The sequence below is a fragment of the Trematomus bernacchii genome, unplaced genomic scaffold (genome assembly GCF_902827165.1).
Source record: "Trematomus bernacchii unplaced genomic scaffold, fTreBer1.1, whole genome shotgun sequence".
Classification (NCBI taxonomy): Eukaryota; Metazoa; Chordata; class Actinopteri; order Perciformes; family Nototheniidae; genus Trematomus; species Trematomus bernacchii.
In genome coordinates this window covers 1,317,441-1,345,391 of record NW_022987714.1, presented here as the reverse complement: position 1 = coordinate 1,345,391, position 27,951 = coordinate 1,317,441, and the positions used below count along the sequence as shown (strand labels likewise).

Here is a 27,951-nt window from a genome sequence, read left to right as displayed (position 1 = left end):
AAAACCAAGACCTTATGATGATGAGTTTTAATGACACTGACAGCATTCAGTTTGCAGAAGTTTGACACATCAGATATTGGATAAAGAATTTTGACATTCTTCACACTCTTTTCATTATACAGTAGTTTAATGGGTGATAAGATCATTTAAGGGTTATAAGATCTTTGCCGTTGCTGTTAGAAATAATTACTCAACTACTGTTAACTCTGAGGTCATTTAAAGTAAAAGAAAGAGAAACACCCTCTGAAGGAAACACCAAATGGAACAATTTGTATAATGCAACAACCTCTTCAAAAGCTACAAGAGACACCAGGACACAAATATGTGCCGTCATCACGAGGCACTTTGGGGACCCTGCCTGCCTGATAATAATAACGAAGTGATGACGAGCATTGTCAGAGTGAAAATAGAACATGTCTTTCTACTATTATTTGCTCTTACTTGGGACTGCAAAGTACAAAGAGGTGTGTCTTTACGCATTGAGTCTTGACTCTGGTCGTTTTTGGAGAGGATTTGTTTAAAGTTCATAAAAGTATATAAGTTAGATTTTCCCTTCAACTTGCTGAGCTTAGTTGTCGATGTTGTCTAGCAACATGTTTACATTAGCCTTTCATATCTTTACATTCAGTGATATTGCAACCACACTTTTCAACTGAAATGTAGGTGTGCATTTCTTTTTGGCCATTAGCGCAGGTCATCTCCACCTTCTTCTTGCTGGTGGACATTTCTTGACAGCACGTGCATGAATGCATCAAGCGGTTGCTTTCTGCAGAATACCTGAAAATGAAGATGTTTCAGACAGAATCAGTGTCAGGAACCTGCTGTTCAATGTAAACAAAAAATTCACATGAAGGTCAATAACTTGTAATACTGCCCTCTATATACTGTGTGTCACCTTTTCTGCACTGTTAACCTCACTTTTATTATTTAACCATTTTTACCATTGTGTATAAGTTTACTATTTGTCATATTCTACATAACATATTTTTAAGTGGTATTTTGTTGAATTATCATATTTTATTTTATTGTACTTGTTGTGCACTCCTGGGAGTTGAGTACAACATTTCACATTACATACTTGTATTTATGTGACAAATAAAAAATCTTGATTCTTAAAAACTTGATTTAGTGATTTAGTAAGTATGTTGTACTGAATAACTCTCAGGTCATTTAGTTTTAAATCTCACATTGACGAGGACTCTCCACAGGATCCGGCACAGGCGGTGATTTCCACTGGTACCACCGACTTGCAGTCCTTCTTCTGCAGATATGTGGTGTTCCTGATCATTGCACAGTTGGATTGAGTAGTAACTGAAAATGACAGATAAACATGTTTTTCACCTACTGAACCCGGACTGTGAGTCTATTTTCTCTGGCTAAAGAAAGCTTTTATACAGAAGAGAAACATATGACATGAATAATGAGATAACTGATATGTGTGGGAAAAATGGAGTTCCCACTTAATAATTTAAAGATCATACACAAAACAACTGTAGATGTTTTTTTATGAATCATTTACCACAGGTCTGCTCGGCACAGCAGTCGACCATGCGGTTCACCAACTCCTCGCCTTCCTCGCAGGCTGTTGTATTTTGAATGGTACATGTGCGCGGCTTACACTGAACACTCATAGTGTCATTATCACAAGAACACTGCAGACAGCCACTCAGCCAATTGTCACCAATCTGTTTGATAGATGAAGTTAGTGTTGTAAAAGTGATAAATACTCTGTGTTAATAATTTCATTTCAAACCTTTATTTATCCAGGTGTATCCCATTGAGATCATTGATCTCTTTTTCAAGGGAGACCTGTAATTATGATAATCTGTCACTTGTTGTTGCATTCACCTGTTTAGGTTGGCCATCTGGTCCAGTGCAACCTTAAACAATAAAGATAATCAGTTTACTTGAACATTAATTCAAACTGAAAGAAATTGAATGTTCTTGACAACAGACAGAGCTCTTACAGGCGGAGACACAGATGTCAGAGGTTGAACTGAACAGAGTCATCCCCTCTGGGCAGAAACATCCCTCCATCATGTCATTACAACCATGGTTCTGTTTGTCATTTTGTCCTTCGCATATATTCCTTTGTGTATACATCTTATTGTATCTAAAGTAAGAAGAAATTGATGGTGAAAAACAAAAAAAAACATGATCATTTCAGAAATTAATTAAGAAGGTATGTGTGTAACGCAGTGCAAACTGTAGAGATAGCAGTGTCGCTTTGCTACGTTGGGCAAAAGTGAAACATTTCAACAACTATTTGATTAATTGCCAGGAGATTTTGTATAGACATTCATGTACCCCTTAGGAAGAATCCTAATGACTTTGGTGATCCCCTGAATTTTCCTCTAGCGCCACCGTTTGTGGTTTGAATGAAATGTCTCAAAACTATTACGTAGAATGCAGTGCCATTGAGTGCATCAGGATCGATTGTACTATCATCTATAGTGCCATCATCAAATCAATTTAATTCGTCAAATATTCATGTTTATAACAAATTACAGTGTCATCAGACTGAGCTTTAATTTGTGTTTAATGCAAATGAACATATGGTAGCGTGCTAAAACATTACTGCTTTGCATCAGCATGTTTGCATTGCTATTGTGAGCATGTAAGCATACTGATGTTAACATATGGTTTAGCCCAAATAATTGTTACATTACAATTCATGATGTTGATAAAAGAACTGAGCAATTACCTTGCATTGCAAGTAGGTTCAAAGGTTGGCCCATAAGGCTGGTAGACCTTATTCCCTGGACACTTAAATTCTAAAACCACAGAAAATAAATTATGATTTTTAAATGATGAAACGTCTAAATATAACAATGTTAGTAAAATGAAACCCTACCACACTGTCCATTTGTAGCTTCCCTCCATGATGGGTATACACATTCTTGAGCACACATCGCAGCATACGACTCCAAACTGGAACAAGCAACTACTGTGCTGTTTGTTATGCAAGCATCATAATTACAACCCTCATGAAATGGTTCTGGTGAGATTATTTTGTGGCATTTCTCAAACACCCTTAATGCAGAAATCACAAGAAAGTTGATTATTCAGAGTGATATTAAAGAATCAATTGTACTTATCTGTTGTTATTTTCTTTGGTGTAAACTCTTACTTGCTATTCAGAATTTCACAAATAGAATTATCAGTTTTGTTGCATGTTGGTGGGTTTGGTCCTGGGGGTAGATTCTCACAATAGGGCTTTTTCTTATCTGGTACTTTCCACTCTCCCATCTGAGAGCATTCAGGATTAATTTTGCCATTTGGTAATCTGCAGTCGTTTTTCTTGTTATTGTCACAGGTACCTTTTGAAAGTAAATGATTAACATGACAGATAGTACAATGGCATTTTTACAATATATCTAACACTGTAATCATATCTTCATCTATGAATGTAACATGCAGTTTGGTTTGCTTTTTACTATGTTTATCAGCAATTTACAATTTACAATCTTACCACACTGTCCCTCGGTGTTGTTGTGGAAAATGGAAAATGGCAGGTCAACACGGAATATAAGTCCTTTATACATCACAACTGCTTCAATTTCCGGGATTTTCATAAGCAGCTCAATTGATGTACTTGTTATGATAAAGTCTTCATTAGAGTAGGTTGGCAATACCCGCTTGCCATTGATGTACACCTAAACAATTGAAACATTGTTAGTGAAATATTTGTCATTATCATAATCATTGGAGATCATTTAAAACAGTTCAAAAGTAAAATATGTTTAGGCAGTCAAGACAGTTTGTTCTGGCAAACTTTACCATGTTCACAGTCTTTTGGCCTCTCTCCTGTGTGAGAATAACTTCATAGTCTTTGTAATACACAATCAATGATTTAGGACAGGTCACAGATCCAGAGGGATTACAATTTACATTGCTGATAAGAATTGTTAAATTGTGTTGAGGAATGATCTCTTTGACAAGGACATATGTGCAGTTTTTCTGGAAGCTGTAATATTGGCCATCAAATGTATAATAATGAGGATCTCCCCAGCCAGAGCAAATACCTGCAAAAATGAGATTGAAATAACATTATTTGTTATATAAAAACCAACATATATATATATTTGTTTGTGTTGCAGTTTTAAGATGCTGCTTGATGGAACATGTTATAAGGCTTTAATTTGAACTTACATCTGCACTCATAGTGGAAACAGCAGCCGCTTTCATCATCAACCTTCACTGGTGGTTGACCATTTTCACATTTAGGCTTGGTCACATGTTCACATCGCACTTGTTTTGTTATAAGTTGTCCGTCGTCACATGTGGATGTGGTGCATTTGCCACTCCAAACGTCACCATCCTGTAACGAACAAGGTAATACTTTTAGTAAACTACGGCCAGTAAAGCGGTGCACAAAGCACAACATATACCCCCTTTAAACTGTGTCATCCATACAACAAGGAAAGATGTTTACAAAGATCAAAATAATAAAATTAAACAGAAAGCCCACAGATGTCATTATCAACCCCAGTAATGGATTGAAACTCTTCAATTACTGTTGTATTAAATTAATTTGTAGGTGTCCGTGATTGTTTTTCAGAAAAGAGACCCTGGAAGAATGTTGGGATTAGTACATACTTACATTTTTTATTTTAAGAAGATATGTTAAATATCTATCTGTACATATAACTAAATTAAAATACCTTTCTAGGTGGATCAAGATCCAAACAGTCTCTGTCAACTTCTTTTGTAGTCCCAGGGCTTGTTACGGTGGTGGTAGGAGTTGGTGGAGTAGTGGAGTGACATGGTCTAGCAAGCTTCTCAACATTGCATTTCAAATCACAATATGCAGTGAAACACCAGCCTTCTTCATCAGTCTTATTGTACATGAAGCTACCTATATAACATTGAAACCAGGGCAGTTAGATAAACATTGACAGGGTTACAGATGTCTTTATAATGCAACTTTTGTTAAGTCTAGACCAAGCAAATTAAAGTTTCTTATCGATAATTTAAAAGTCCATTTCATGATCTGCAAACTGATGCTACAATTTCATAAATAGTTCCTGGATAAATAGAGTTAGAGATGAATAGAGTTGTGGTGATTTTGTGTGCAGGCACCATGACCAACCAATTGTATTCACTTCTACATGAACAAAGTTAAAAAGCGTCTTTCACATATAAAAAAGCCTGTTGTTTGGAATGTGTAAACTGTACGCACATCTATTTTACCATTTCAAGTTTTGTGCAATATCCAAAAGAATGCAGTCCAACTCAGACTGTGGATTAAGATATTAAATCTCAAAGCAAAGAGGATACAACCTCTTGCAATACCAAGTTGAAATGTAAGGAGTTAAGTGTAACCACAACAAAAAAGGTAATAATAATATGAAATACTTGAATGGCAATAGCCAATTACTTACCAGGAGAAAATAAATGATCCATGTACTTGCAAAAACACATTGTTGTTCTGCCTGGTGTTGAAGACTGAAGGGTTGAAGGTGTTGGGGTTTTAGTTATTGTTGAAGTAGGCTTTTCTGTGGTTTTTGCAGGGGTGGTGGGTTCTTTAGTGGTTGTTTCAGTAGTAGTTAATTCCTTCTCGGTAGTTTTGGTTGTTTTTTCTGTGACTGTGGTTGTTGTTGTTGGTTTTTCTGTTATTGTAGTGGGTGTCTTTTGGACGGTGGGTGTGGGGGTCGGTTTCTCTGAGAATGTGACTCCAGTAGTGTTTGGCTTATCTGTGGGTATTGTGGTGGGTTTTTCTGTAACTTTAGTGGTTGTGGTGGGTTTTTCAGTGACTCTAGTCGTTGTGGTGGATTTTCCTGTGACGGTGATAGCTTTAGTGCTGGGACTTTCTGTTGGTGTTGTGGTAGGATTTTCAGTGACTGTAGTGGTTGTGGTTGGTTTTTCGGTAACTTGAGTGGTTGTGGTTGGTTTTTCTGTGATTTTGGTGGTTGCGGTGGTTTTTTTTGTGGGTATCGTGGTAGGATTTTCAGTGACTGTAGTGGTAGCGGTGGGTTTTTCTGTGGTTGTGGTAGCCTTAGTGCTGGGCTGTTCTGTGTGTATTGTGGTGGGTTTTTCGGTAACTTTACTGGTTGTGGTGGGGTTTTCTGTGATTATGGATGTCGTGGTCTGTTTTTCTGTTATCGTAGTTGGTGGTTTTGTGATGGTGGTGGTAGTGGTAGGTTTCTCCGAGAATGTAACACCAATAGTGCTGGGACTTTCTGTGGCTGGTGTGGTGGATTTTCCTGTAACGGTGATAGCTTTAGTGCTGGGCTTTTCGGTTGGTGTTGTGGTAGGATTTTCAGTGACTGTAGTGGTAGCAGTGGGCTTTTCTGTGGTTGTGGTAGCCTTAGTGCTGGGCTGTTCTGTGTGTATTGTGGTGGGTTTTTCGGTAACTTTACTGGTTGTGGTGGGGTTTTCTGTGATTATGGATGTCGTGGTCTGTTTTTCTGTTATCGTGGTTGGTGGTTTTGTGATGGTTGTGGTAGTGGTAGGTTTCTCAGAGAATGTAACAGCAGTAGTGCTGGGATTTTCTGTGGGGTTTGTGGTTTTACACTTGTAAACACAACACTTCACTCGTATTTCATAGTCCAAACATGTAGGAGGTGGACCTTGGTCTTTGTTATGACAGATCAGTCCATCTGTTGGGTTGCATGTTACTTTTTGATGTACTTCGTCCAACGGAATATCTGGAAAATCTTTTGCTCTACATTCTATTTCTAAAGGTTTTCTGCAAACACTCAAATCTAGATCCTTAATTTTTTCAATTGGTTCATAATCTCCAGTAACTAGGGAAGGGTCAGGGTAGTTATTGTTGTTCCAATCTGACCACTTACAATAATAGCAATTATCCGTTGTTGTGGCAGTTTCGTTTAATGTTGTGGCACCAATAGTGCTGGGCTGTTCTGTGTGTATTGTGGTAGATTTTTCTGTAACTTTACTGGTTGTCGTGGGGTTTTCTGTGATTGTGGATGTCGGGGGTCTGTTTTTCTGTTATCGTAGTTGGTGGTTTTGTGATGGTGGTGGTAGTGGTAGGTTTCTCCGAGAATGTAACACCAATAGTGCTGGGACTTTCTGTGGCTGGTGTGGTGGATTTTCCTGTAACGGTGATAGCTTTAGTGCTGGGATTTTCAGTTGGTGTTGTGGTAGGATTTTCAGTGACTGTAGTGGTCGCAGTGGGCTTTTCTGTGGTTGTGGTAGCCTTAGTGCTGGGCTGTTCTGTGTGTATTGTGGTGGGTTTTTCGGTAACTTTACTGGTTGTGGTGGGGTTTTCTGTGATTATGGATGTCGTGGTCTGTTTTTCTGTTATCGTGGTTGGTGGTTTTGTGATGGTGGTGGTAGTGGTAGTTTTCTCCGAGAATGTAACAGAAGGAGTGCTGGGATTTTCTGTGGGTGTCGTAGTTGTGTGCATAATCCCACGTCCTGTTAATGGCATTGTTTTAGTAATTGTATTTGTTCTAACTTCCAGGGTTGTTGTGGTGGGTTTTTCAGTGACTCTAGTCGTGGTGGATTTTCCTGTGACGGTGATAGCTTTAGTGCTGGGCTTTTCTGTTGGTGTTGTGGTAGGATTTTCAGTGACTGTAGTGGTTGTGGTTGGTTTTTCAGTAACTTGAGTGGTTGTGGTTGGTTTTTCTGTGATTTTGGTGGTTGCGGTGGGTTTTTCTGTGGGTATCGTGGTAGGATTTTCAGTGACTGTAGTGGTAGCGGTGGGTTTTTCTGTGGTTGTGGTAGCCTTAGTGCTGGGCTGTTCTGTGTGTATTGTGGTGGGTTTTTCGGTAACTTTACTGGTTGTGGTGGGGTTTTCTGTGATTATGGATGTCGTGGTCTGTTTTTCTGTTATCGTAGTTGGTGGTTTTGTGATGGTGGTGGTAGTGGTAGGTTTCTCCGAGAATGTAACACCAATAGTGCTGGGACTTTCTGTGGCTGGTGTGGTGGATTTTCCTGTAACGGTGATAGCTTTAGTGCTGGGCTTTTCGGTTGGTGTTGTGGTAGGATTTTCAGTGACTGTAGTGGTAGCAGTGGGTTTTTCTGTGGTTGTGGTAGCTTTAGTGCTGGGCTGTTCTGTGTGTATTGTGGTGGGTTTTTCTGTAACTTTACTGGTTGTCGTGGGGTTTTCTGTGATTATGGATGTCGTGGTCTGTTTTTCTGTTATCGTAGTTGGTGGTTTTGTGATGGTGGTGGTAGTGGTAGGTTTTTCCGAGAATGTAACACCAATAGTGCTGGGACTTTCTGTGGCTGGTGTGGTGGATTTTCCTGTAACGGTGATAGCTTTAGTGCTGGGCTTTTCGGTTGGTGTTGTGGTAGGATTTTCAGTGACTGTAGTGATAGCAGTGGGCTTTTCTGTGGTTGTGGTAGCCTTAGTGCTGGGCTGTTCTGTGTGTATTGTGGTGGGTTTTTCGGTAACTTTACTGGTTGTGGTGGGGTTTTCTGTGATTATGGATGTCGTGGTCTGTTTTTCTGTTATCGTGGTTGGTGGTTTTGTGATGGTGGTGGTAGTGGTAGGTTTCTCAGAGAATGTAACAGCAGTAGTGCTGGGATTTTCTGTGGGGTTTGTGGTTTTACACTTGTAAACACAACACTTCACTCGTATTTCATAGTCCAAACATGTAGGAGGTGGACCTTGGTCTTTGTTATGACAGATCAGTCCATCTGTTGGGTTGCATGTTACTTTTTGATGTACTTCGTCCAACGGAATATCTGGAAAATCTTTTGCTCTACATTCTATTTCTAAAGGTTTTCTGCAAACACTCAAATCTAGATCCTTAATTTTTTCAATTGGTTCATAATCTCCAGTAACTAGGGAAGGGTCAGGGTAGTTATTGTTGTTCCAATCTGACCACTTACAATAATAGCAATTATCCGTTGTTGTGGCAGTTTCGTTTAATGTTGTGGCACCAATAGTGCTGGGCTGTTCTGTGTGTATTGTGGTAGATTTTTCTGTAACTTTACTGGTTGTCGTGGGGTTTTCTGTGATTGTGGATGTCGGGGTCTGTTTTTCTGTTATCGTAGTTGGTGGTTTTGTGATGGTGGTGGTAGTGGTAGGTTTCTCCGAGAATGTAACACCAATAGTGCTGGGACTTTCTGTGGCTGGTGTGGTGGATTTTCCTGTAACGGTGATAGCTTTAGTGCTGGGCTTTTCGGTTGGTGTTGTGGTAGGATTTTCAGTGACTGTAGTGGTAGCAGTGGGTTTTTCTGTGGTTGTGGTAGCTTTAGTGCTGGGCTGTTCTGTGTGTATTGTGGTGGGTTTTTCTGTAACTTTACTGGTTGTCGTGGGGTTTTCTGTGATTATGGATGTCGTGGTCTGTTTTTCTGTTATCGTAGTTGGTGGTTTTGTGATGGTGGTGGTAGTGGTAGGTTTCTCCGAGAATGTAACACCAATAGTGCTGGGACTTTCTGTGGCTGGTGTGGTGGATTTTCCTGTAACGGTGATAGCTTTAGTGCTGGGCTTTTCGGTTGGTGTTGTGGTAGGATTTTCAGTGACTGTAGTGGTAGCAGTGGGTTTTTCTGTGGTTGTGGTAGCTTTAGTGCTGGGCTGTTCTGTGTGTATTGTGGTGGGTTTTTCTGTAACTTTACTGGTTGTCGTGGGGTTTTCTGTGATTATGGATGTCGTGGTCTGTTTTTCTGTTATCGTAGTTGGTGGTTTTGTGATGGTGGTGGTAGTGGTAGGTTTCTCCGAGAATGTAACACCAATAGTGCTGGGACTTTCTGTGGCTGGTGTGGTGGATTTTCCTGTAACGGTGATAGCTTTAGTGCTGGGCTTTTCGGTTGGTGTTGTGGTAGGATTTTCAGTGACTGTAGTGGTAGCAGTGGGTTTTTCTGTGGTTGTGGTAGCTTTAGTGCTGGGCTGTTCTGTGTGTATTGTGGTGGGTTTTTTCTGTAACTTTACTGGTTGTCGTGGGGTTTTCTGTGATTATGGATGTCGTGGTCTGTTTTTCTGTTATCGTAGTTGGTGGTTTTGTGATGGTGGTGGTAGTGGTAGGTTTCTCCGAGAATGTAACACCAATAGTGCTGGGACTTTCTGTGGCTGGTGTGGTGGATTTTCCTGTAACGGTGATAGCTTTAGTGCTGGGCTTTTCGGTTGGTGTTGTGGTAGGATTTTCAGTGACTGTAGTGGTAGCAGTGGGTTTTTCTGTGGTTGTGGTAGCTTTAGTGCTGGGCTGTTCTGTGTGTATTGTGGTGGGTTTTTCTGTAACTTTACTGGTTGTCGTGGGGTTTTCTGTGATTATGGATGTCGTGGTCTGTTTTTCTGTTATCGTAGTTGGTGGTTTTGTGATGGTGGTGGTAGTGGTAGGTTTTTCCGAGAATGTAACACCAATAGTGCTGGGACTTTCTGTGGCTGGTGTGGTGGATTTTCCTGTAACGGTGATAGCTTTAGTGCTGGGCTTTTCGGTTGGTGTTGTGGTAGGATTTTCAGTGACTGTAGTGATAGCAGTGGGCTTTTCTGTGGTTGTGGTAGCCTTAGTGCTGGGCTGTTCTGTGTGTATTGTGGTGGGTTTTTCGGTAACTTTACTGGTTGTGGTGGGGTTTTCTGTGATTATGGATGTCGTGGTCTGTTTTTTCTGTTATCGTGGTTGGTGGTTTTGTGATGGTTGTGGTAGTGGTAGGTTTCTCAGAGAATGTAACAGCAGTAGTGCTGGGATTTTCTGTGGGGTTTGTGGTTTTACACTTGTAAACACAACACTTCACTCGTATTTCATAGTCCAAACATGTAGGAGGTGGACCTTGGTCTTTGTTATGACAGATCAGTCCATCTGTTGGGTTGCATGTTACTTTTTGATGTACTTCGTCCAACGGAATATCTGGAAAATCTTTTGCTCTACATTCTATTTCTAAAGGTTTTCTGCAAACACTCAAATCTAGATCCTTAATTTTTTCAATTGGTTCATAATCTCCAGTAACTAGGGAAGGGTCAGGGTAGTTATTGTTGTTCCAATCTGACCACTTACAATAATAGCAATTATCCGTTGTTGTGGCAGTTTCGTTTAATGTTGTGGCACCAATAGTGCTGGGCTGTTCTGTGTGTATTGTGGTAGATTTTTCTGTAACTTTACTGGTTGTCGTGGGGTTTTCTGTGATTGTGGATGTCGGGGTCTGTTTTTCTGTTATCGTAGTTGGTGGTTTTGTGATGGTGGTGGTAGTGGTAGGTTTCTCCGAGAATGTAACACCAATAGTGCTGGGACTTTCTGTGGCTGGTGTGGTGGATTTTCCTGTAACGGTGATAGCTTTAGTGCTGGGCTTTTCGGTTGGTGTTGTGGTAGGATTTTCAGTGACTGTAGTGGTAGCAGTGGGCTTTTCTGTGGTTGTGGTAGCCTTAGTGCTGGGCTGTTCTGTGTGTATTGTGGTGGGTTTTTCGGTAACTTTACTGGTTGTGGTGGGGTTTTCTGTGATTATGGATGTCGTGGTCTGTTTTTCTGTTATCGTGGTTGGTGGTTTTGTGATGGTTGTGGTAGTGGTAGGTTTCTCAGAGAATGTAACAGCAGTAGTGCTGGGATTTTCTGTGGGGTTTGTGGTTTTACACTTGTAAACACAACACTTCACTCGTATTTCATAGTCCAAACATGTAGGAGGTGGACCTTGGTCTTTGTTATGACAGATCAGTCCATCTGTTGGGTTGCATGTTACTTTTTGATGTACTTCGTCCAACGGAATATCTGGAAAATCTTTTGCTCTACATTCTATTTCTAAAGGTTTTCTGCAAACACTCAAATCTAGATCCTTAATTTTTTCAATTGGTTCATAATCTCCAGTAACTAGGGAAGGGTCAGGGTAGTTATTGTTGTTCCAATCTGACCACTTACAATAATAGCAATTATCCGTTGTTGTGGCAGTTTCGTTTAATGTTGTGGCACCAATAGTGCTGGGCTGTTCTGTGTGTATTGTGGTAGATTTTTCTGTAACTTTACTGGTTGTCGTGGGGTTTTCTGTGATTGTGGATGTCGGGGTCTGTTTTTCTGTTATCGTAGTTGGTGGTTTTGTGATGGTGGTGGTAGTGGTAGGTTTCTCCGAGAATGTAACACCAATAGTGCTGGGACTTTCTGTGGCTGGTGTGGTGGATTTTCCTGTAACGGTGATAGCTTTAGTGCTGGGATTTTCAGTTGGTGTTGTGGTAGGATTTTCAGTGACTGTAGTGGTAGCAGTGGGCTTTTCTGTGGTTGTGGTAGCCTTAGTGCTGGGCTGTTCTGTGTGTATTGTGGTGGGTTTTTCGGTAACTTTACTGGTTGTGGTGGGGTTTTCTGTGATTATGGATGTCGTGGTCTGTTTTTCTGTTATCGTGGTTGGTGGTTTTGTGATGGTGGTGGTAGTGGTAGGTTTCTCCGAGAATGTAACAGAAGGAGTGCTGGGATTTTCTGTGGGTGTCGTAGTTGTGTGCATAATCCCACGTCCTGTTAATGGCATTGTTTTAGTAATTGTATTTGTTCTAACTTCCAGGGTTGTTGTGGTGGGTTTTTCAGTGACTCTAGTCGTTGTGGTGGATTTTCCTGTGACGGTGATAGCTTTAGTGCTGGGCTTTTCTGTTGGTGTTGTGGTAGGATTTTCAGTGACTGTAGTGGTTGTGGTTGGTTTTTCAGTAACTTGAGTGGTTGTGGTTGGTTTTTCTGTGATTTTGGTGGTTGCGGTGGGTTTTTCTGTGGGTATCGTGGTAGGATTTTCAGTGACTGTAGTGGTAGCGGTGGGTTTTTCTGTGGTTGTGGTAGCCTTAGTGCTGGGCTGTTCTGTGTGTATTGTGGTGGGTTTTTCGGTAACTTTACTGGTTGTGGTGGGGTTTTCTGTGATTATGGATGTCGTGGTCTGTTTTTTCTGTTATCGTAGTTGGTGGTTTTGTGATGGTGGTGGTAGTGGTAGGTTTCTCCGAGAATGTAACACCAATAGTGCTGGGACTTTCTGTGGCTGGTGTGGTGGATTTTCCTGTAACGGTGATAGCTTTAGTGCTGGGCTTTTCGGTTGGTGTTGTGGTAGGATTTTCAGTGACTGTAGTGGTAGCAGTGGGTTTTTCTGTGGTTGTGGTAGCTTTAGTGCTGGGCTGTTCTGTGTGTATTGTGGTGGGTTTTTTCTGTAACTTTACTGGTTGTCGTGGGGTTTTCTGTGATTATGGATGTCGTGGTCTGTTTTTCTGTTATCGTAGTTGGTGGTTTTGTGATGGTGGTGGTAGTGGTAGGTTTTTCCGAGAATGTAACACCAATAGTGCTGGGACTTTCTGTGGCTGGTGTGGTGGATTTTCCTGTAACGGTGATAGCTTTAGTGCTGGGCTTTTCGGTTGGTGTTGTGGTAGGATTTTCAGTGACTGTAGTGATAGCAGTGGGCTTTTCTGTGGTTGTGGTAGCCTTAGTGCTGGGCTGTTCTGTGTGTATTGTGGTGGGTTTTTTCGGTAACTTTACTGGTTGTGGTGGGGTTTTCTGTGATTATGGATGTCGTGGTCTGTTTTTCTGTTATCGTGGTTGGTGGTTTTGTGATGGTTGTGGTAGTGGTAGGTTTCTCAGAGAATGTAACAGCAGTAGTGCTGGGATTTTCTGTGGGGTTTGTGGTTTTACACTTGTAAACACAACACTTCACTCGTATTTCATAGTCCAAACATATAGGAGGTGGACCTTGGTCTTTGTTATGACAGATCAGTCCATCTGTTGGGTTGCATGTTACTTTTTGATGTACTTCGTCCAACGGAATATCTGGAAAATCTTTTGCTCTACATTCTATTTCTAAAGGTTTTCTGCAAACACTCAAATCTAGATCCTTAATTTTTTCAATTGGTTCATAATCTCCAGTAACTAGGGAAGGGTCAGGGTAGTTATTGTTGTTCCAATCTGACCACTTACAATAATAGCAATTATCCGTTGTTGTGGCAGTTTCGTTTAATGTTGTGGCACCAATAGTGCTGGGCTGTTCTGTGTGTATTGTGGTAGATTTTTCTGTAACTTTACTGGTTGTCGTGGGGTTTTCTGTGATTGTGGATGTCGGGGTCTGTTTTTCTGTTATCGTAGTTGGTGGTTTTGTGATGGTGGTGGTAGTGGTAGGTTTCTCCGAGAATGTAACACCAATAGTGCTGGGACTTTCTGTGGCTGGTGTGGTGGATTTTCCTGTAACGGTGATAGCTTTAGTGCTGGGATTTTCAGTTGGTGTTGTGGTAGGATTTTCAGTGACTGTAGTGGTCGCAGTGGGCTTTTCTGTGGTTGTGGTAGCCTTAGTGCTGGGCTGTTCTGTGTGTATTGTGGTGGGTTTTTCGGTAACTTTACTGGTTGTGGTGGGGTTTTCTGTGATTATGGATGTCGTGGTCTGTTTTTCTGTTATCGTGGTTGGTGGTTTTGTGATGGTGGTGGTAGTGGTAGGTTTCTCAGAGAATGTAACAGCAGTAGTGCTGGGATTTTCTGTGGGGTTTGTGGTTTTACACTTGTAAACACAACACTTCACTCGTATTTCATAGTCCAAACATATAGGAGGTGGACCTTGGTCTTTGTTATGACAGATCAGTCCATCTGTTGGGTTGCATGTTACTTTTTGATGTACTTCGTCCAACGGAATATCTGGAAAATCTTTTGCTCTACATTCTATTTCTAAAGGTTTTCTGCAAACACTCAAATCTAGATCCTTAATTTTTTCAATTGGTTCATAATCTCCAGTAACTAGGGAAGGGTCAGGGTAGTTATTGTTGTTCCAATCTGACCACTTACAATAATAGCAATTATCCGTTGTTGTGGCAGTTTCGTTTAATGTTGTGGCACCAATAGTGCTGGGCTGTTCTGTGTGTATTGTGGTAGATTTTTCTGTAACTTTACTGGTTGTCGTGGGGTTTTCTGTGATTGTGGATGTCGGGGTCTGTTTTTCTGTTATCGTAGTTGGTGGTTTTGTGATGGTGGTGGTAGTGGTAGGTTTCTCCGAGAATGTAACACCAATAGTGCTGGGACTTTCTGTGGCTGGTGTGGTGGATTTTCCTGTAACGGTGATAGCTTTAGTGCTGGGATTTTCAGTTGGTGTTGTGGTAGGATTTTCAGTGACTGTAGTGGTCGCAGTGGGCTTTTCTGTGGTTGTGGTAGCCTTAGTGCTGGGCTGTTCTGTGTGTATTGTGGTGGGTTTTTTCGGTAACTTTACTGGTTGTGGTGGGGTTTTCTGTGATTATGGATGTCGTGGTCTGTTTTTCTGTTATCGTGGTTGGTGGTTTTGTGATGGTGGTGGTAGTGGTAGGTTTCTCAGAGAATGTAACAGCAGTAGTGCTGGGATTTTCTGTGGGGTTTGTGGTTTTACACTTGTAAACACAACACTTCACTCGTATTTCATAGTCCAAACATATAGGAGGTGGACCTTGGTCTTTGTTATGACAGATCAGTCCATCTGTTGGGGTGCATGTTACTTTTTGACGTACTTCGTCCAACGTTGAATTTGGAAAATCTTTTGCTCTACATTCTATTTCTAAAGGTTTTCTGCAAACACTCAAATCTAGATCCTTAATTTTTTCAATTGGTTCATAATCTCCACTATCTTGGGAAGGGTCAGGGTATTTATTGTTGTTCCACTCTGACCACTTACAATCATAGTCACAGCTAGTAGTGCTGGGATTTTCAGTGACTATAATGGTTGTGGTAGGATTTTCAGTGAATGTTGATGTTGGGCTGGATTTTACTGTGACCGTGGTAGCTTTGGAGATGGCTCTTGATGATGATAGAACTGTTGTTTTAGACCTTGTTGAAGCCGTTGGTATAGAGAATGTCTGAATCGCTGTCACAGCCTCAGTTGTAACACTTGGATGAGGAGACGTTTGTGATGTTGCTGTGGTAGGATGTTGTGTGGTTGTTTCTGTGATGGCCAAAAACAAATTGGATTTAATCATAAGGTTGACTTTAAAAGCTTCAACATATTTTATTCAAAACCTATTCCTCTCAAAAGTCTCTTACTGGCTTCAAAACTAAATGTTGTGGATGGTGCAGTTGTGGATGGTGCAGTTGTGGATGGTGCAGTTGTGGATGGTGCAGTTGTAGAGCTCACGCAAGTCTCTGTGGTTCTGATAATATTTCCTTTTTCTCCACAAACAGCCGTGAAACAGGTTCCATTTCCATCATGTGTCTCATAGACAGTCTCTCCATACTTGTAAATATGCCCTTTATAGTAACAATTGCAAGCTGCAAAAAAAACATTTATTAAAGGATTATCCAAATATTTTATGATTTAATAGATTCATACAATTACCTTTCTCATTAAACTTTATTCTGTGATCAATTAAAGAAATGGTCATAGCGAAACTTACCTAGATTATCATAGTAGCACTTCACTTTTGTTGAAGAACATTTACTAAAAGGAAATTAAAAAAAGATTATGTTTAAAAATAATACATTAACATATGGGCAACAATTTTGATATTGGTGCACAGATTTTTTTGTTTTTTCCTTCCCTGCCCACAGGTTTGGCATCTTGTTAACGTACAATGTACCCAGCCGGAAGAAAACGCGCGTTATGGCATGAATGTAGGCATCACCAATTGTGTTCTATAAACTTTATTTTTTTTAGTTACACTAAAAAATGCCATTTATTTATGCTTTTCTTTGTTTTTCTCTTTTAGTCTTCATTTGATTGACCAGCTAAAATAAGATAATGTCGCCAAGAGAGAATAACAAGTTAGCCTATACTGATCTTCTTTATTAACTGTACACCAGTGATTCTATTAACAGCCATTTGAAGGAGACGTTTATCTGTTTTATCAGCATTTTTTAATTGCCGTGGTGCGCACTGTGAAGGTCCGTGATGTGATTTAGACAAGGCAGATCCTGTGTAAATAACTGTCCTATTAATAATAAATAGTTATTCCAAATGTGTACCACAGCATGAGGCATGCCTTTAATAGTACGCACAGTTCCATAACAAAATTGCCTATATTGTGTCTCCATCCAAAACACCAGGTCTCCTAGGCAACAAATACAGATGCCATTGTTTAAAGGGCCTGACCAAAGTACTGATTAGAGCTCCTCCTTTTATATGAAAATAAAGGTACATGTGAGGCTGTGATAAGCAACATGAGATTGTTCATGATTTTATGGCAACTTTTATTGTTCCCTAAAAACAAGAGAAGCATTTGAGGATAATGGCTATTTTGTAATACAAAGGTTAAGCAACTCTTTAGTAACACAATTAACAGACAACACGTGACAGTAGGATCTTCAACTTATTCAGAAAAAGGATTTTACTTCAAAGAAAGAAATAGGAAATAATTGCTATTGCTGAAATAAAGTAATTTGCATAGTCGCTATAGCTAGCTCCTTCATACATCCAGGCCTTATTTCAACCATCTACTCAGCCAATAGACTCGCTACTCCATCACTGCGAGTGGGCTCCCGCTACCCCTCAAAAACACGCCTGTTTGCTATCCTGACTCCTAAATTGAGGGATGAGCTCCCCATTGACATCAGGACAGCAGAAACTCTGCATATCTTCCGTCGCAAACTGTTTACGCTTCTATTTCGACTGTACCTTGGCAATTAAGTTATTGCTGAAAAAAAAACTTTAGGTAACTTAGGCCCTGATTCACCAGCACTTACTATACTATAATCGCGCTTGAAGTAAATATATCTGCACTTTCCTTGTTGTTCGGAGTTTGTTTCTTTATGGTTTTTGCACTTATTGTAAGTCACTTTGGATAAAAGCGTCAGCTAAATTAAATGTAATGTAAAAATGTAATGTAATTATATTGTGTATATTGCTGCCTTACGCTATCTTTTGTGAAAACAGTTCAAGTGATATCATTTACTTTTGCACCAATGCATCATTAATAACATGGAAAGTGACTTACCAGTAGTGACAGTTATCTTTTGAAGGCCAAAGCTTCCCTTCTTCATGGTGATTCCCTTCGTCATCATAACAGCCACATTCCTTATTTGACACACACTTCATGTCATCCTCTTCGAAATAAGGTCGTTCAGGCGGGCAATTTGGATAGCAGCCTTAAAAAGTTAAATGTTATTGTAAAAAATGCTGTACTATCACACAAAAGGTACATATTGGAACTAGCCTAAACCATGTTAGAATATCTGAGTGGTGAAACTGTATGAAAAAAACTAATGTTCAACTCTGTATTTACAAACTTAGAGATACATACATTTTTACTTTCATTTCTACCTACCTTCTAATGCTGGAATGTGGTTGAAGCATTCTCCCGAGGGATTTCTGCATGTCTTCATACATGGTTTTCCACAAGGCTTATAGTGCCATTCACACTCTCCATCAGGGTTGTAAAAATCACAGAATATAGCTAATGAAACAAAAGAAAATAGAAAATAAATAATAACAACGTACAAGAAAAGATTACTATATAGTGAATCAAATCTTTAAAAGGATATGAGAGTCAGGCTTTATTTGTAAATTCAACAATTTAAATGACAAAGGGGATGCTGACAAAAGGTGATGCAGTACGGTATATCTTTTGTTCATCGTCTCACAGAAACACCAATAAAACACTTACGGCAGATTGTGGGAGTTCTCCATCTCACACACGCTCCGGCCTCGTTACAGGCTGCTGCGTAGGCTGCGACAGCAGAGCAGAAACACTCACAATCTCCTCCTGTGTTGCAGGAACACGTGTCTTTCACACAGGCTTCATAATGGTTTTTTGGATCCACCTTTTGAACAAAGCAATTGTAAATGTAAGTACACTCTATCTATCTATCTATCTATCTATCTATCTTAGTTAATTGGCAGTTCTCTTACCTTCGAATGGCAACTAGCAAATACTTTAGTATTGATAATGTCGCAGTGTTTTGATGCCCATGCCTTCCTGTATGAGTACATACTGCAGGGATCTTTGGCTGTGTTTGCATTAGGGCAGTTAGGTGACACTTTCCAGCTGTTTCCGAACTCAAGGGCGTCAACCACAACTCCTTTGTTTCTGGTGGTAAAATCGTTCTTGATATTTCCATCGTAATTCCCACACAGACCACAGACTTTTCCCTGGGAAAAGCGAGATATAGTTAATTTATATTGTTGCATTAATGAGGGGGCATCCTTATTATCATTTAGCCGAACAACTGTATATCTCGTCACCCACCTTGAAATTTGACTTGAGTTTGATTATGAGTGTTGTCCTCTTATTCCACATAAGAACAAGTCCATTCTTTGCCTCAATGACAAGATAAATACCCATAGTGTGGACCTTATATGGTATGTCTTCCCCTTTGCTTTGTTTGATAACTCTGACACTTTCCTCTGAAAGAACGATTTCTTTGTTCTGAAAAAGCAAAAGAACATACTCTTTTGTAATTCTTCAATGTAATTTTCAGTATTTAAAAAATGCATTTCAAATGTATACCATAATAATGAAATATAGTGTTAAGTACCCCTAAGTAAAGCTTGATAGCAGTGGAGCAAATGGTTCCGCTCCCACCACATGGGATGCTCTCTGTTAGGACCCTAAAGGTGCCATTCATGTCTTCTCCACAGTAATCCTGCAAGATATTGATGATTATATTACAAGACAGACTTTTGACAAACTGATAAGACTGAATATAGGTCAGTGCAATACCTGAGTGAAGATGTAGCTACATTCCCCATTAAAGGAGAATTTCTTCTCATCAAAAGTGATGTAATTGCTATCTCCATATATGGTGCAGAATCCACCACACTCATGATCTGTACATGTCCATTTTCTGCTTTTGCAAGTACTATAGGTAAATGAAGTTATGTTAAGTTATATATCCGCAAAGATATTTCAAGACATTAATTGATTTTTTTTCACTAAGCCAGATATATATCATTCATCACTAAAAAAAACACAACTTTGAATTGACACAGCGCTATTTTAGTATGAAAAGAATGAAAGGACTCACCAGGTATTGCAGTTTACAGTGACATTCTCTCCAGAATGAAAGGACTTTCCATTATATGTGCAGGGACAGTTCTGTTCCTTTATGCAGCCTCCTTTACCGTCAAACACCAGGCCGGCTGGGCATACACAGCCTGACATACAAGGTGTACTGGCCTATACAATGTAACAGCAAAGTATTTAACATGTCATCCTGCTGCTTTAGGACACATTTATAGAACATTTGGTAACACTTTCCAAGAAACTCATGTCTATACAGCATTCGATATCGTACTTAGTGCAGTACAATCTGATTTTGGCACCTTATACTTAGTTAATAAGTAAGCGGAAATATCGGAAATATTCATAATGATATATAACAATAGCCATCGCATATTAAAAAGCATTTTATAAAGTAAAATTCTGTATCACATTACTTCATAATTGCTGCTCACTCACTGGATTTACTTGTGTTGCTATTTTTTATCATAGTTTATTCCAATTCCCATAGTTTGAATCCATTGTATTTTATTTATTTTTAATTGCATAATGATCATTGTGATAACATTTGTTTAGTTTCAGATAATAAAGCGTTGATGAGTCTTTGATTATCTGATTATCTTCGTATTTGTTAGCCTTTACTTGTAGTCAGCGCATGCAGCTAACAATTATATCATGATTGTGTGCAACCTTATACAGATGAAGCTAAAAGCATGTTATTGATGTTTGTAAGAAAGTATTCCTTTTTCAGAAACTTCAAATCAAAAATGCGGTATTATACATTAGAGCAGTTCTCTATCAGTCTTTATAACTGGCTAAGGATAATGTCCTGAGTAACCCAAGACTCAGATTCTTCTCTTAAACATTGATTGACCCGAAATGCTAAAGTATTATGATACTTGACCCAGACCCAAAAAAATGCTTTAAAATGTGTTATTATTACTAATAATTTTTAAACCTATTTATAAGTGCTTATATAATTCTGAATATACGGTGCGAAAAAAAAACCCTGACCCATTATAAGTATATTAAAATGCATTATAGAGATGGTAGTCATAGAATATTCAACAGTAGTCATGAACCACGACATAATCTTACACATGTGTGTGTGTCCAGAGTCTGGCAGCTCTTCTGACACTCGGATCCCTTCTCCCGTGGCTTTGAGCTGGAGCAGTTGAAGTAAACCATCGGCTTTTTGCATGCTGATGGCAATGATAGTGTGTTAGAAATTACACCACTGAAGGCTTGGTGTAGCTCATACTGTGCTTTGCAACAGAAGGAATATTAAGACGAGTGATGGTACCTACATTCTTCTGTATGTATTCCTTTACAATTCAGTGTTCCACTGAGGCACTCGCTGAAATATATAGAACACACAAAGTTAAAACTTGCTAGTTTCTGCTCAATTTCTTGTTAATGAAGAAACCGTGGTTTACGACAGTGGTCCCAAACATGTCTGGCCTTTAGGACGTGTAGTTCTCTTATGTCCAAATCAGGGTTACACACTTTGGCTAACTTGGTTGTCCAGGAGAGCAATCGGTCAAACCCAGATGTCCACTGAACCAACACAATTAAGATAAAAGTGCAAATTCAACTTGAGAACTGAAGAAATATAAGGTATTGCAAGAATTGCAATTACAACCTAAAAACCGACAACATTAGATCCAATATATCAGCAATTAGAACAAATGTAGGCTTAAATAAACTGTATTTAAAGCATAGCATGTGAATAGTCAAAATAATTAGGAAAAAATTAATAAAAACATTAGCTTCATGATTTGTTTTTGCTATAATCTAGCTAGGGCTGTTACAAGCAGTAGCCTACTTCACTGCTACAAGACACTGTTGGTTAATGTTCACTTTCAGTGAAATCAAATGTTGCCTTGTAGCAACTGTTTGGATCTTTGCAAAAAGCACTGGAGGACTTAAAGGGGCTGCCATGATGTTCAAGCGATCTACTTGTGGGAAACTGCACTTGTAAAATCAAAAATAAACACTGCGCTAGATAAACATTAGACTTTAAAATATGACAAATTGGACCCATCAGCTTACTTAAAACAATAAAATAAAACAAACATACGAAAATATTGTTTTGCTGGAATATTAAAGGACATTTTGAAATCCTCACCAGGTTTCTCCATTGACTGTGATGGATTGCTTTTGGTGCACCAGCGTGTCTCCCACCTGGCAAGAGCATTGTGAGGCTGGCACACACTGATCCCGGTCATTCAGGAAAGTTCCTTTGGCACAGCCGCAGCCATCCATTGGGGTAAACTCAATGCCACATGTTAAGTCTGACTGACTAAGAGAGCGGCAGGTGCGACGACAGCTTGTCATTTCGTATTCATACACAAAAGTAGCAGGGCAGCCAGTTGTGTAGCGCTCTTTTCAAAGGAAACAGGTTCACTTGTTAAAATATTATAAATGAATAAGGATTTTTTTTATTTCACATTTGAAAGTTTGGGTTTAACTTACGGCAAATGGTGTCCCTCCATCCTTGCAACAGGATGCCTTCAGCAGCGCATGCATGGACATAAGAGGATATAGCAGCACACATGCACTCCTCACTGCTATGACCGGCACAGGTGTCATAAATACAAGACTGCGGAGAGAAATGTTAAGTATGTAAAATAACCCTATAAACACATAGATTAGACTGCAGACAAAAACAAGATCTGCTTACTTCCTGATAGTCTTCTGGGTTTATTTCAGAATGACACTTTGCAAAAATCCCTTTTCGGTCTGACAGCATCCCACACCAGTGCTTGGCATAATTCTCTACAAACACAAATATACATATTTATTTGGGTACATTGAGAAAATGATATTGAAATATAAAGTACTACATGTATGTGACCTACCTTTGTCTATGCTCGATGAGCAGGGGTCCCCAATTATGTTTGTAACATCTGGGCAACTTGGCTTAGTCTTCCATGTGTTGACAAATGTCCACGCTGTTCCCTCAATCAATCCATTTGTGGTTCTGAAGTCATCAGCTTCCACATCATTAAAATCTCCACAAAGACCTGGACAAGATATGATTCCTCAACACTTAATAAAACATTCATTGCAAAATGTGGATGTTTTACACTATTACTATAAGAAGTATAACAAACCCATGAGTTTTCCTTTATTTCGAACACTGGCTTTGATGTAGACCTGCATAATGGGTTTTAGCTGAATCTCAAGATCAAGCCCGTAGTTGGTGTGGATTACAATGAAGAATGTCGATGGGCTGAAGACTGTTATGTCATCTGCGGGGGGAAACACACGTTTTTCATTATGAATAAAGAGACTGTTTAGTTTATTTGAGCAAACTTAATTATATGTAACACTGAAAAAACTGAAACGTTGAGTTTAATTAAATGTATTATGTCAACACATTTCACAAAACTGTATTAGGTTAGGTGAAAGCAATTATATTAAAGGGGACCTATCATGCAAAATGCACTTTTTTATGTCTTTTATACATAAATATGTGTCCCCGGTGTGTCACGGAACTCACACAGCGTCAGAAAAATAACACCTTCTCTCTTTTCCTCTGTACCCAAATCTCTAAAAACGGGGGAACAACGGAGCTGATCCAGATTTGCGTCCGATATGATGTAATATCGGCAATGCGGACCCACGGCCCTATCAGAAACGTTGCTATCAGAAACAATGCCCGACTGTTTTGGACATAATATGGTCTTTGTTTAGCATCGTTAACACTCAGAGCTAACCTGTACTGGAGAGAGCATGTGTGAAGAAGCAGGAAATAAAAAGGAAATCACCTTGTGGTAAACCGGCAAGAGAAAAAGCATTTGAGCTCCATACTGTTTCAGAAATAATCCTTGATGTGGTTTGGACGTTTCATCACGGCAGTATCTGCCGGTAGAAATCTCCCACATGAGCAGGCATAAGCTCCGCCCCCTCTTTATTTATTTTTGTATTATTCTTTTTTTAAAGCTTTATAACCAGAATCAGCACTTTAGTAACAGGAAGTGAAATAGAGGGATATGACGCATGGCTAGAATGGTGGATCTGTTTGGTATTTTGAGCAAAACACTTCATAGACATGTTTTTTATATATTTTTATATATCTGAGACCTATGCTATTGCCTAAAAATAGTATGATAGTTGACCTTTAAGTTGGACCAATTTAAACTTAAAATGAATGCTTTCAAGTAACCTAATTCCAGTTTTGTTAAATTTGTTGTCATAATGCGTTCAACATTTCATTTTTTTCCGTGCATGACTTACTAGAAAATAACAACTCACCCATGAAAAGAGGCAACGGAGTTCTCATTGTCTTATATATAACATGTCCGTTAGCCTGCACTACAATCTTCTGCAGTGGGAAACAAATACAATATTTCAAAAACTTCTGGGTAAATATAAATTTTTTCAACAGATAAGAAATGAAGATCATACACATGTTTTTCTTTATTAAGAGAAAACCATAACACACTGTACCATGTTTTGAGGCAGGTTTAGGGTGACTGCTCCCAGGCAAGTTGATTTTTTTGATATTTCACATTTGGCAAGGTCACCATGGACACTGAAAGTCCCATTAGCTTCCTGAAGTCAAGAAGATACAAATGCACATGGTTACAATTGGTTTGCTTATTTACAAAGATTGCGATCTTTTTTAAAGGATGATAACATTTAAATATGAATGCCTCACCTTGGAGAGGACATAAGAGCAGTCTCCATGGAAAGTATACATTTTATCATCATAGGTGGAGATGTGGGAGCCCCCCAGTATGGAGCAGATACCTGGACAGTCCAAATCCATACATTTCCACTGACCCTGGGTACAGGTGCTGCAAACAGAGTTCACTAAATCAAACAAATCAGCTTGAATACAAATGTTTTGAAAATGATATTTAAGTCAACCATTACCATTTTTGACATGCCCTTGAGTATGATTCTCCTGGTTTGTATGACTTGCCATAGTGTGTGCAGGAGCATTTGTCAAAAGCAACACACCCACTTTGTGTTATGTCATCAAAGACAGTCCCTTAAGAAAAACATAATGACATTATTAGTCAGGTCTGTGAAGTAAACTGCAAACCCCATTTAGAATTTGTACACAATATTTCAATGCAATATTTAAACAGTAACTTATTTTATTGTTTTTTACAATGGATATTTTCTTTCCTACCTTCAATACACTCTCTGATGTAACAACTGTATACTCAGGCAAACCCAAATAAAGGCAGATTTCAAGGTAAAAAGAAACAACTAAAAACGATTAAAAAGCAATACAAGTTTACAAATATTTTTAATCAACACAAACTGCGTTGAATCCACCTAATTTAGATGTCTTTGTCCATGGCCTGACAACTTTCACCATTTATTTTAATGGCAATGCACATGTAAAGCCAAACTAGGGACAAGAGTTGAAAATTGACCAACCACAAACATCAGACATTAAATCGGATTATACCTTTGCACTAATTGAAGCTATGTCCAATGTAGTATCTCAACTGGGAGCTGACAAATGTAAACTTCACTTCATTAACAACATTAATTCAGTATTTGTAGACAACTAACTTATTAACTGCAATTTAACAGCATGAATTATTAATTCTGCACACAAATAGCAAAAGTCAAGAGCCAAAAAAAGGTATATACAAATAATGAAATAATCACTTGTGTAAAATGAGTAAACCCTTTAACATTTCAGTTTTTCCCCTAAGTTTATGGAAACGAAAACTTACCAGATGGACAGAAGCATCCGTCTACGCAGTGATCCTCACACACTTTGCTTCTCTGGGGGTTGCTGCAGGTGTCAGTACAAGGACTACCACATTCTTGATACTCCATGTTAAAAGGGCAGGTTTTTGCTATTAAAAAAAAATGTTATTTAGAAACAGTGATTTTGAAATAATGACATACAACAAATCATCTAAATGTTCTGATTGCTGTTCTTACCACACATTTGTGTAGTCTTCCATTTGTGTGGTTTCCCGCCTGCATGAGCGCACTGGCGGGAGTACTCTGATATGGTCGAACACAAGCATGTGGTACTGCTGTTACATCTGCAAATGTCCTTCACACACGCTCCGATGAAAGAGTCCTTATCAATCAGGTTATTACAGCTGAGGAATGCAGGGCCTGACAGCAAGTTCGAACAGAGGTCGGTCTGGGGGTCAAAGTATATGTATATTTAAATTGTACCTACATTTCATTTAATAATAATAATAATATTAATAAAAGAAGAAGAAGAAGAAGAAGAAGAAGAAGAAGAAGAAGAAGAAGAAGAAGAAGAAGAAGAAGAAGAAGAAGAAGAAGAAGAAGAAGAAGAAGAAGAAGAAGAAGAAGAAGAAGAAGAAGAAGAAGAAGAAGAAGAAGAAGAAGAAAAAGAAGAAGAAGAAGAAGAAGAAGAAATGCAACATATTTAAACAAAGGTAAAATACACATTAAAAAGACAATAGATGATATAAGTGAAAGGTCATTTGAGTTGTTTGAGAATTATTTTAAGCAAATTGACATACTTGATTTTCACAGGTCTGTTTGTCTTGAGGGGAGCTTTTTTCACAGTCTTCGGTAGGACCATTGACTTTCCAGGCCTCCTCAAAATAATCAAGGCTTACTGTCTTCCCTGCCGGAACAAGAGGTTTTATATGAGCAAATGTAAAGATTTTGTGCAGATTGGTTTGCGCTTTACTATTTAGTATTTACCTTCTTTAAAGAACTCATCATAAAGCTGGACTCCGTTGTAGTCACCGCACAGGCCACAGGTCTGGTTCTTGAATTTAGCATCCAGCTCAACCTAGAAAACAGTTAAGAATTATTTTATTTTATCATTATGCACATTTTCAGAAATAACTTCCTTTGACTTGCTACGGATTCATTCTTTATGTCTATTGAATCAATTCTATAATCTCTCAAATAGCATTTAAACTAAGTGAATGCTTTCATTCGATTATTTTCCTTAGTTATCAAAATATATTTCAAAACCAATATGAGTTATAATTTGTGCAATAGAAAGCACATGATAAATGCACTTACCCAGAGTGCGTCTTCTTCATTCCACATGATGACCACGCCCAACTTTGCCTCGATTTTGACATAAGAGACAGTCCTTTCGGCTGTAATGCCATACCGGCTGAATGGTAAAGTGAAACTAAAGGGGGACAAAAATAAATCATCACAGTTAGATGACATCAACCATCACTGCAACCCGTATATCAGCTGGTATTGGAAAGTAGTTTTGACAACAGACTCACTGTTCATTATTGACTTTGATGGAAGTCTTGTCTAATTCCACATCAGCCCCGTCCAGTCTCATGGTGACCCTCTTTATGATGGGGACCCCATTTATCTCCTGCCGTTGGAACTGAATGTTAAAATTTTCGTAGGTTCCCTTACACTGGGATGCAAGGATGTAGTTGCAAGGTGAGGGAAGCTGGAAGAAATCTCCATCGAACGTCTTGAAATGATAGTTGCCCCATGTACTGCAGATCTTATCATTGTGAGCTGGTCTCAATTCTAGTTTATGGAGACAAATAACATTTTAGTGGAAACTGAAAATTATGTTTGTTTTGCTATCTCTCATCCTCAAACAAAAAAGACAAATCACCTGTAATTACTGGCATTTGGTGCATGGTCTGAACTATGACTGAAAAAAAAGACACATGATCAATATTGTCAGAAAAAGACGCTGTTGATATTTGTATTATACAGTATGCACATGAAAAAAATCAACACTTTTTCAGAATAACAGAAAGAAAACATCTAAAAAAACACAGTTCATTTCACTACTCTTTGTTCATTTGCATCTGCAGTTTTTTTCTAAGTATAAAAAAATCCCTCATTTACATATTTTAACACCATATTAACTATTGAATAAACAACCATTTTAAACTAAAGGATAAAGAGTAACACTAAATATATAAAGATAGACTTATTAATGCAGGTAATCAGCTGGTGATGTTTAATGCTGATTTGTATTAATATGCTGTTATTAAATTATACAATAACAGCTGTTACCCCAATCCCAATTCTTCCCAGGATAGGGTCCTTTTTACTTGAAATAAAGCACAAGGCATTAAGGTTAGATTTGATATACGCTGCTCTCTCTGTGTGAGTTGAGATTACATACCGGTGCTGGCGGCAGGTGGTAAAAGGCAGAGAGTGAGCCATGGTATCACCAATTCGAGTAGCATCTCGGCTGCTCTCATGATCCTCATCCTGCTCCTGACCGGGGTGGCTGAACCAACTGATCCTGC

At 39.0% G+C, this 27,951-nt stretch overlaps 1 protein-coding gene across 1 annotated transcript; it reads right to left on the bottom strand.

Moving 5' to 3' along the window:
- Positions 1 to 10: 10 nt before the first annotated feature.
- Positions 11 to 27,951, bottom strand: LOC117491489 (mucin-2-like). Its single transcript, XM_034141501.1, has 49 exons — positions 27,825 to 27,951; positions 27,303 to 27,341; positions 26,950 to 27,211; positions 26,732 to 26,846; positions 26,402 to 26,492; positions 26,215 to 26,321; positions 25,652 to 25,862; positions 25,438 to 25,563; positions 24,617 to 24,734; positions 24,399 to 24,537; positions 24,188 to 24,292; positions 23,993 to 24,062; positions 22,849 to 22,986; positions 22,594 to 22,758; positions 22,416 to 22,510; positions 22,208 to 22,334; positions 21,861 to 22,116; positions 21,040 to 21,089; positions 20,831 to 20,934; positions 19,758 to 19,909; positions 19,454 to 19,592; positions 19,269 to 19,376; positions 18,980 to 19,159; positions 18,643 to 18,882; positions 18,398 to 18,554; positions 18,059 to 18,187; positions 17,729 to 17,879; positions 16,193 to 16,236; positions 15,843 to 16,067; positions 14,995 to 15,744; positions 14,730 to 14,885; positions 13,878 to 14,321; positions 11,865 to 12,728; positions 11,013 to 11,342; positions 9,962 to 10,489; positions 7,516 to 9,873; positions 5,385 to 6,245; positions 4,665 to 4,858; positions 4,153 to 4,321; positions 3,781 to 4,025; positions 3,473 to 3,656; positions 3,131 to 3,320; positions 2,855 to 3,033; positions 2,705 to 2,774; positions 1,968 to 2,113; positions 1,849 to 1,880; positions 1,520 to 1,685; positions 1,188 to 1,311; positions 11 to 777 (listed from the first exon to the last, which is right to left on the bottom strand). Exons 1-49 carry the CDS (start codon positions 27,910 to 27,912, stop codon positions 603 to 605), a joined length of 12,096 nt encoding a protein of 4,031 aa, XP_033997392.1. The 5' UTR covers positions 27,913 to 27,951; the 3' UTR covers positions 11 to 602.

Coding starts and splice junctions, on each gene's coding strand:
- LOC117491489 (XM_034141501.1), bottom strand. CDS start 27,912: ATGAGGATCATGAGAGCAGCCGAGATGCTACTCGAATTGGTGATACCA. Junction 18,188..18,397: donor GAGAACTCCCACAATCTGCC/GTAAGTGTTTTA, acceptor TTGTTTCATTAG/CTATATTCTGTGATTTTTAC. Junction 14,322..14,729: donor AGAAAACCCCACGACAACCA/GTAAAGTTACAG, acceptor CAAACCCCACAG/AAAATCCCAGCACTACTGCT.